This window comes from Monodelphis domestica, chromosome 1 (assembly GCF_027887165.1).
Source record: "Monodelphis domestica isolate mMonDom1 chromosome 1, mMonDom1.pri, whole genome shotgun sequence".
Classification (NCBI taxonomy): Eukaryota; Metazoa; Chordata; class Mammalia; order Didelphimorphia; family Didelphidae; genus Monodelphis; species Monodelphis domestica.
In genome coordinates, this window is record NC_077227.1 from 255,588,079 (window position 1) to 255,598,446 (window position 10,368).

Here is a 10,368-nt window from a genome sequence, read left to right on the forward strand (position 1 = left end):
AGGTCCTGAGTTCAAATCTGGTTTCAGAAACTTCCTAGCAGTGTGATTCTGGTTTGTCATTTAACCCCCATTGCCTAGCCCTTACCACTCTTCTGGCTTAGAACCAATACATAATATTGATTTTAAGATGGAAGGAAAGGATTTTTTTTAAAGAGTGACTCTGAGGTTATGAAATGAGTTACCAAAAGATTAATGATGTCTTCACAAGCTATAAGGACTACTAAGTGCCACAGTACCAAGACTTGGAGTCTAAAAGACCCATCTTTCTAAATTCAAACCTAATCTCAGCCACTTACTAGCTCTGTAGCCCCGGCAATACACATAACCCTGTTTGCCTTAGTTTTCCCATCTGTCAAATGAGATGGAGAAGGAAATGTCAAACTTTTCCAATACCTTTGCCAAGAAAACCCAAATGGGGTTATAAGTCAGACCCAATTGGAAACAACTAAACAACAACACCAGATATAAGAAAATTTAGAGGAGTAGGTTTAGGGGGATCAACAATGAGTTCTGTTTTAGATATGTTGTGTTTGAGATGCCTGTGGGACATCTTGGTGAAGTTGTTATAGCATAGGCAATCATTAACATAGAACTGGAACTCAGAAGATCAAGATTGAAACTTCTAAGTTTGGGAATCATTTGCAGAGGGATGATAACTAAATCCATGGAAGGTGATAAGAGAAAATATGGAAAAAGAGGAGAAGAGGGACTAAGGACAGAACCCATGCTTAGAAAATAGAACATGAATGATGATCTAACAAAGGAAACTGAAGAGTGGTCAAATTGGTAGAGAAGAGAACCACAAAAAAAGAAATTTCACAAAAAGATAAGGAAGAGAAGGAATATCCAAAGGCTAGGATTAAGAAAAGGACATCAAATTTAGAAATTAGAAGATTAATTGTAGCCCTAAAGAGAGAAATTTCAGTTAACTAATATGATCAGAAGTCATTGCAAAGTTCTGAGACCATGAGTGAGGGGGAAGACAGGCAGCTTGAATAATGGATGGTGAGCTAGCCTTGGATTCAGGAAGATCTGGCTTCAAGTCCTACCTTTGACTTGACTTGACTTGACAAGTCATTTAACATCCCAAATAACTCCCTAAATCTATATTTAAGTTTCAGAAAAGGCGATGATCTGAATATATAGAGCAAGTCCCTCACCAGCATTTCTTAACATTGATGTAATCACAGGTCCAGTTTTGATTTGTTTTTTACATGAGTAGGAGGTAAGGAAACAAAAACAACAGACACCTTTTTCTGGGAATTTGCCTGTGAAAGGAAAGAGAGCTATAGGATGATAACCTGAGAGGATAACAGGATCAAAGGAAAATTTTTGAAGAATGGGAGAAATGTGGGCTTGTTTAGAGGTAGCAGGAAAAGACCCAATGGGTAAAAGCAGATGGAAGATTAAAGGGAAAAAGATATAATTGTTCCTTAAGGTGACAAAAGAGGATAATGGGATCCAAGGCATATATAGGTAGTTTGGAACTATAAGGATAAAGACCCACATCTTCTTCAGAAACTAAAGCAAAGAAAAAAGAATGCATGATAATGTATAGCTCTGAGATATAGAATTGGGAAGAAAAATTAGCTCAGGATTAGGATGGTCTCTAATTTTTTGGTAAAGTAGAATGCCATATCCTCTGCTAAGGGACTGAGTGAGTAGGCGATGTAGTAGAGAAGAAAGGTTTAGAATAGCTGCTTCAGGGGTGTAGTAGAGAGTCAATCAGAAAAGAATAAAAATACTGCTGTGTAATAGTGAGGACTCCATTGAAATCAATGCCATAAACTTCAGCACTTGAATAGGAGCAGAAAAGGCACATGATGGGAGTAACTCAGGTTTGGACTTTGGAGTCTGGAATAGGATGAGGGGGCAAGTGTTTCAAGAAAATAATATAAAACTGAATTACTTACTAGAACTGAACCACTAACTGGTTAGCTGAAACTAAACTGCTACTGCTTAACAAGATTGCAAAGGAAGGAAAATGTGGCCAGTATATTAATGATGAAGGGCTGGTAGAGGAGAAGAGTACAATGAGTGAAAGTTATGGTTAAGACAAAGAATACATAAGGAGGAATAAAACAAAAGGAAGGATAAAAGATTTGTTGTTGTTCAATCCTTTTTAGTTGTGTCCAAACCTTTGTGACCTTATTTAGGGGTTTCTTGGCAAAAATGTTGGAATGGCTTGCCATTTCCTTCTCTGGATCATTTTACAGATGAGGAAACTGAGGCAAACAGGATTAAGAGACTTGTCCAGTGTCACACAACTAGTAATTATCTGAGACCAGATCTGAACTCAGATCTTCCTGATTCCAGTCCCAGTGCTCTAGCCATTGAGCTATCTAGCTGCTCTTGAAGGTAGAATAGTTATGGATAATTATCAAGATCAAGAGAGTAGGCATCCTGGTACTGGATGAGGTAAAATGAAGGTACAGGAGCTAAATAATTACCTAAATTGAGATTAATAAACTGAGAGGTCAAGGTATTCAATAGGGCACTGACATATATGCTGAGGATATCATAAACCTCCCAGAGATTTTCATGGCTTTTACTAGATCACAGAAAAAAAAAAGAAAATGTAATTAGACATCCCAGGAGAAGGCTGCCTGGACTCTACCCACAAGCCTAAGTTCCTCACCATCTAGTTTCCTCTTAACAGTCTCTGACTCAGCCAGTTTCTCTTCTTTGTGTCCCCTGAAGTCTTTACTCTTCCCCCTACTCCATCTTCTCTTCATTCCCACTCCAATTCACAATTCCAAAGCTTGTCCACATGCTATTTTCCTCTCTGGTATCTAGTAAGGACAATAAAATTTGACCTAGTAAGGACAATAAAATTTGACCGATGTCCATTTCTCCAAATTCTTAAGGAAACATTTCTCCCTTCTTCTCCAGCTGGCCCCAAACCAAGGCCAAAGAATTCTCCAATCCTGAAATCAAGGCTAATTATCTGGAGTTGATACTCTCCACATAACCTTAAGAAATTTAAATGACTGGGACGATGGAATTGTAGGGGATTCCCTAGTGCCTCTAGTGTAGAATCATGTGATATTATATCATAGAGAGCTGTCCAGCCTATTTGGGAGTCATAGTCACTTTTAAGATTTCCCATAGGAATTACTCAATCATTTTTACTCACTGGAAAAGATTCCTAAGAATTAAAATTCCAGAAGAGGGTTGAAAGAATTGCCCTTATCTGTGTCAGATGGACTTTAGGAAACAAGTGCCAATTGACAAGTTTAAGTGGAAATAGGGCCCCAGGAGGCTCGTGGCTCTTTGACCATGTGATTATCATAGTTCCGTCCCTGGGACATCATGTTCTTCCTTTTGAGATGGTTCTTTTGGGGAAGTAGATATGTCTTTGCTGGGGCAGGAAGGAGCCTTTTGTGAATCCTTAAACTATCATTAGTTTGATCTCTCTCAGCCTTTTTAGGAACTGAAGTGGGGAAGGCCCAGCCTCCAAGCAGGGTTAACTGGGAAGACCGACAGTGTAATTAAATAAAGGGCAGGAACAATCCTGGAGATAAGGGAGAGGGTCACATGGCCATTTCTGATCTGCTATCCCCCTGGTGACATTTCCCAAGCAATCAGTAACTATTGACAGGTGTCAATAATTTGGTGTCATAGAGAGATCCGAGGGTCAGGAAGTCCTGAGTTCAAATGTAACTTCAGACACATACTAGCTGGGTGATCCTAGACAAGCCGCTTACCCTCTGTTGTCCTCAGTTTCCTCAACTGTAAAATGGGGATAATAATAGCATCTACTTCCCAGAATTGTTGTCAGGATAAAATGAAGCAATAACTATGGAGTGCTTTGCAAACCTTAAAGCACAGAATATATACTAACTATTAGTACTAAGACTCCAATACCTCAACTCCCAAACCAATTCAATATATCTTAGTAAGAAAGTAAGTATGTGAACACAAACCCTGCTTGGCCCTTTCTTTTCTTGAAAGAGTTCTACTGAAGGACACTTATGTGGTTCAGTAAATTGAAAGCCAGACCTAAAGATAAGAGGTCCTGGGTTCAAATCAGACCTCAGATACTTCCTAGTTGTGTGACTCTGAGCAAGTCACTTAACCCAAATTGCTTAGCCCTTACCACTCTTCTGCCTTGGAACCAATACACAGGAAAGAAAGAAAGAAAGAAAGAAAGAAAGAAAGAAAGAAAGAAAGAAAGAAAGAAAGAAAGAAAGAAAGAAAGAAAGAAAGAAAGAAAGAAAGAAAGAAAGAAAGAAAGAAAGAAAGAAAGAAAGAAAGAAAGAAAGAAAGAAAGAAAGAAAGAAAGAAAGAAAGAAAGAAAGAAAGAAAGAAAGAAAGAAAGAAAGAAAGAAAGAAAGAAAGAAAGAAAGAAAGAAAGGAAGGAAGGAAGGAAGGAAGGAAGGAAGGAAGGAAGGAAGGAAGGAAGGAAGGAAGGAAGGAAGGAAGGAAGGAAGGAAGGAAGGAAGGAAGGAAGGAAGGAAGGAAGGAAGGAAGGAAGGAAGGAAGGAAGGAAGGAAGGAAGAAATTATAATATTAACTGTCAAAATAAATAGTAAAATACAGCAAAGAGAGGAAGAAGAAAGAGAATTCTACTCCCTTCTATATACTCCTCTACTATTACAATTATACTTATCTGCTTATGGCTTACATATAGCACTCCATCTCCTTTCTCTATTCTCCCATCTCAGTGCCTTTGCACTGAATGCTCCCATGCCTACATCATTTCCCTCTCTGCCTCTTAAGATCTCTGCCTTCAGGGCAGCTAGGTGACTCAGTAGAGAGCCAGGTCTGGAGATTGGACCAGGTCCTGGGTTCATATTTGGCCTTAGACACTTCCTAACTGCATGACACTTGGCAAGTCATTTAATTCCAGTTGCCTAGCTCTTACCCCTCTTCTGCCTTTTTGAACTTGTATCAATTCTAAGACAGAAGATAAGGGTTAAAAAAATATATCTCTGCCTTCAAGACTCAGCTCAAATACCAACTTCTTGAAAAGAGTTTCTCTGCCTCCTCCAACCAGTTACTAGATCCTTCCATTCCAAGTTTACCCATTCTTTGGGTATTTTATAATGACCTACTTATTGAGATGTTGTCTCCCCAACCAGGATGTATGGGATTTGCAGGAAGGATTAGCACCTCTTGTGTGAGGGCTTGCCAAACCCTTTTCAGGGCTGCTCATCCATCTCCCCAACTTCTGCCTGTGACTCCAAGAAGTTGTAGAATGAACAAGCACACACACACTCCAGTAAAACACTCTCAGAAGATGGGCTGAACCAGGATGAGAATAACCAATATGCCTCAAACCCATCAGTGAGTTTGGGATGTCTACCCCAAGCATGTCTTCACCTCTCCTGGTGAAATGGGTGGATAAGAACAATTTGTTCCAATGGCCATGAAGGTGGCAGAAGCAACTGCTGTGGAGCACTTGGAGCTTGTTTAGACATCAAAGAAGCTAAGGTCACCTACTGCATCTGGGGCCATCATAAGTCATCCTGACTTTTATCTTGCTACTTGATTCCAATGACTCTGGAAAAGAGTGAAGCCTGATGACTTTGTGGATCTCTGCCTCACTTAAATCCAATTCACACACAAGTCAAACATCTCCCTGTGATGGCATTGGTCCTCTTCTGAAACAAATGACAAACAAGTAAACTGTAAGCCCTGTGAGGGAAGGAACTGCTTTTGTCTTTCTTTATATTCCTAGTGCTTGAAATGTTGTGACTACTTAATAAATGCTTGCTGAATGGTTTATGCTTGAACTGTGCCAGATGTCAAAATTTCTTTGTTTATCAGTATTGTGACTGATAGCTACAAATGCACCCTGATTTTGTAGTCATGGAACCTGGGAGTTGGATGGGAACTCAGCAGGCATCTAACCCAACCTCTATCTTAAAGAAATCCCTACTTATAACATACTTGACAAATGGTCATCCAAACTCCAAAGAAGGGGAACTCACCACTTGTTCCTTTTTTCCATACCTTAAGTATCTTAAGTATTTTAGATAACTTAGATTCTTCAACTAACATAGATATCTTAAGTAGTAACTTGGTGTCAACTTTTATAGTAATTCAATCAGTTTAACACCATTGTTTCCCTTGATTACCTTAAGTATATCTTATATCAGATCTCTTAAGTATCTTGGTTATCACTTTATGTAATAATGAAATCAGTTTAATCACATTGGTTCCCTTGATTATCTCAAGTATCTCTTGTACCATAGATAATCTCAAGTATCCAAACACTTTCCCCATGTAGGAATGTGATCAGTTTAGCTCTATGAGTACCTTGAGTTGTTTTCTTTTCTTTTTACATTTTTATGCTTCTCTTGAGTGCCAATTTTGATCACCAAATTTTCTTCACAGTTCTGGTTATTTCATCAGAAATGACTAGAAGTCCTTATTTCATTAAATGCTTATTTCTTGCCCTGGAATATTAGCTTAGTTTCACTGAGTAGGTAATTCTTGATTGTAATCCTAGATCCTTTGCCCTTATGGAATATCATATTCCATGCCTTTCAGTTTTTTCATGTAGAAGTCACTATATTCTATATAATCCTGTTTATGACTCAATAATATTTAAATGTTTGGGGGGGGGGGTTTCAGACTGTTTACAGTATTTTCTCCTTGTTCCCCAGGTCAAGTTCTAGAATTTAGCCATAATAGTCCTGGAATTGTTAAATTTGGGATCTCTTTCAGGCAATGATCAGTGGATTCTTTCCATGTCCATTTTTCCTTTTTGTTCAAGAATGTTAAGGCACAGAAAAAGCCTTTGGCATAATACAACACTCATTCCTATTGAAAACACTAGAAAGCATAGAAATAGAAGGGCCTTTCCTAAAAATAATAAACAGTATATATCTAAAATGACCAGCAAACATCATCTGCAATGGGGATAAACTAGAATTATTCCCAATAAGATCAGGAGTGAAACAAGGATGCCCATCATCACCTCTATTATTTAACATTGTATTAGAAACACTAGCTGTAATGATTAGAGAAGAAAAAGAAATTGAAGGTATTAAAATAGGCAATGAGGAGACAAAGCTATCACTCTTTGCAGATGATATGATGGTCAACTTAAAGAGTTCTAGAGAATCAACCAAAAAGCTAGTCAAAATAATCAACAACTTTAGCAAAGTTCCAGGATGCAAAATAAACCCACATCAGCATTTCTACATAAAGAATTAGAAAGAGAAATTCCATTGAAAATCACCCTAGGCAATATAAAATACTGAGGAATCTATCTGCCAGGACAAACACAGGAACTATATGAACACAACTACAAAACACTCTCCACACAATTAAAACTAGATCTAAACAATTGGAAAAACATTGACTGCTCATGGGTAGGATGAGCTAACATAATAAAAATTACAATCCTACCCAAACGTATTTACTTATTTAGTGCCATACCTATTGAACTACCAAAAAACTTTTTTACTGAATTAGAAAAAACCATAACAAATTGCATTTGGAAAAACAAAAGATCAAAGATATCCAGGGAAATCATGAAAAAAAAATGCTAAGGAAGGAGACCTTGCAGTCCCAGATCTCAAACTATACTATAAAGCAGTGGTTATCAAAACAATTTGGTATTGGCTAAGAGTCAGAAAGGAGGATCAGTGTAATAGACTTGGGATAAGTGACCTCAGCAAGACAGTCTATGTTAAGCCCAAAGATCCCAGCTTTTGGGACCAAAACCCACTATTTGATAAAAACTACTGGGAAAATTGGAAGACAGTATGGGAGAGATTAGGTCTAGATCAACATCTCACACTCCACACCAAGATAAACTCAGAATGAGTAAATGATTTGAATATAAAGAAGGAAACTATAATCAAATTACGTGCACACACAATAGTATACATGTCAGATCTTTGGAAAAGAAAAGACTTTAAAACCAAGCAAGAGCTAGAAAAAAAATCACAAAATGTAAAGTCAATAATTCTGATTACATCAAATTAAAAAGGTTTTGTACAAACAAAACCAATGCAACCAAAATTAGAAGGGAAGCAACAAATTGGGAAATAATCTTCATAACAAAAACCTCTGACAAAGGTCTAATAACTAAATTTATAAAGAGCTAAACCAATTGTACAAAAAAATCAAGCCATTCTCCAATTGATAAATGGGCAAGAGACATGAATAGGCAATTTTCAGATAAAGAAATCAAAACTATTAATAAGCACATGAAAAAGTGTTCTAAATCTCTTATAATCAGAGAGATACAAATCAAAACAACTTTGAGGTATCACCTCACACCTAGCAGATTGGCTAACATGACAGCAAAGGAAAGTAATGAATGCTGTGGGAGATGTGGCAAAGTTGGGACATTAATGCATTGCTGGTGGAGTTGTGAATTGATCCAACCATTCCTGAGGGCAATTTGGAATTATGCCCAAAAGATGCTAAAAGACTGTCTGCCCTTTGATCCAGTCATAGCACTGCTGGGTTTGTACCCCAAAGAGATAATAAGGAAAAAGACTTGTACAAGAATATTCATAGCTGCTCTCTTTGTGGTGGCAAAAAATTGGAAAATGAGGGGATGCCCTTCAATTGGGGAATGGCTGAACAAATTGTGGTATATGTTGGTGATGGAATACTGTTGTGCTAAAAGGAACAATAAAGTGGAGGAATTCCATGGAGACTGGAACAACCTCCAGGAAGTGATGTAGAGCGAAAGGAGCAGAGCCAGGAGAACATTGTACACAGAGACTGACACACTGTGGTACAATCAAATGTAATGGACTTCTCCATTAGTGGCAATGTAGTGATCCTGAACAACTCAGAGGGATTTATGAGAAAGAACACTATCCACATTCAGAGGAAAGTCTGTGGGAGTAGAAACACAGAAGAAAAACAACTGCTTGATTACATGGGGGGGGGGGGGGATATGGTTGGGGATGTAGCCCCTACATGGAAATAGGTTTTGATCAAGGACACATGTAATACCCAATGAAATTGTGCATTGGCTGTGGAAACAGTGGGGGGAGGGGAGGGAGAGAAATAAAATGATCCTTGTAATCAAGGAATAACATTCTAAATTGACTAAATAAATTAATTTTATCAAAGCCAGGATGGTCTTCTCAAAATTCCCTGAGAGTTCTGATTTGAGATTTTTGATCAGGTCCTTCCCATAGGCTGTTTTGAAGGAAAGAAGAATCTGCTGCCTCTGCTTGTTGGAGCGCCTTGTAAGGCATTCAATGATGGCATCTTCATCGGTCCCAAACCCTTTCATGGCTTTCCGCAGGACTTTAGCATCCCTCACAGGATCAAAGCCTGGAGTATCTGTGATAGTGCCGCAATTCCCAAACTTGGCTGGAGGGACGGCCGGGGTGACGGAGCCCGAGTATGCAGGGTAGCTGGGCTGCTGTTGCCCAGGAGGTAGCATTGGCTGCTGGCACGGCGGTGGCATCGGTTGTTGGTCCGGATAGGTCATGGGTGGCTGGCCGGGATAGGCCCCTGGAGCCTGCTGTGTAGGAGGAGGCATGGGCTGGCCTGGCATAGGGCCTCCGGGGTATCCCGGGTATGCTGGCATTCCTGAAGGCGGTTTTCCTCCCGGAGGCGGGTACATTCCATAAGCCGGGGACTGGCTGCTGGGCAGGAGGGGGCTGCCCAAAACTCCCGGGAGGAATGGGAGAAAAACCTCCAGGGGCTCCAGGATACATATTTGGCATGTTCCCGCCTCCAAATGTCCGGGCCATGTTTGAAGCCATCCCCAAAAGATAGTCCTGGTTGAACTGTCCGGCGTAGTTGGCCACGTTGTCCAGCCCGATCGGGGGCATGTTGGTGGGGGGGTACGGGCTGCCCCCCCAGGCATTACCACCTGGGGCTGCCGGGGGTAGCCGCCCACCGGAGGGGGATAGCCTGGAAAGCTCATTGCTCAGACCTGCCCAGCCCAGCACACTTCCCTCCCGAACTGATGCCTTCGAGTTCCTCCTCTGGCTCGGTCCCCAGCCTCCGGGCCCTCCTCCGAGCAGGGCGAAGAAGGGAGGTACCCCAATAAATTAATTTTAAAATAAATAAAATTAAGTTAAAAAAAAAGAAACTGAATCTAATAAAAGTTTTTTAAAAGCATATAAGTGGCAACATAAATATAGCACCAGGCCTGGAGTTAGGAAGACTCATATTGAGTTCAAATCCAACCTTAGATGCTTACTAACTGTGACCTTGGGCAAATCACTTAACCCTGCTTGTCTCAGTTTCCTTATCTGTAATTTGAGCCAGAGAAGAAAATGACAAAACAGTATCTTTACCAAGAAAACTCCAAATAGAGTCATGAAAAGTTGGGAGTGAAATTGGTGCTGCCCAGGAAATCTCCTTTTTCTAGTTTCAGGAGCATTCTGCCTAGGAATTCAAAGTCCTCACATTGTCCCTGAATCACCCAAT

General features: G+C 39.8%; 1 protein-coding gene across 1 annotated transcript in view; it reads right to left on the reverse strand.

The window, feature by feature from the left end:
- The window catches only part of LOC100023259 (annexin A11-like), a 60,318-nt gene extending 50,459 nt beyond the window's left edge, over positions 1 to 9,859 (reverse strand). Inside the window, 3 exon segments of the mRNA XM_056816123.1 lie at positions 9,029 to 9,565; positions 9,567 to 9,818; positions 9,821 to 9,859. Coding sequence (XP_056672101.1) covers positions 9,029 to 9,565; positions 9,567 to 9,818; positions 9,821 to 9,859 — 828 coding nt within the window.
- Between the last annotated feature and the right edge of the window lie 509 nt (positions 9,860 to 10,368).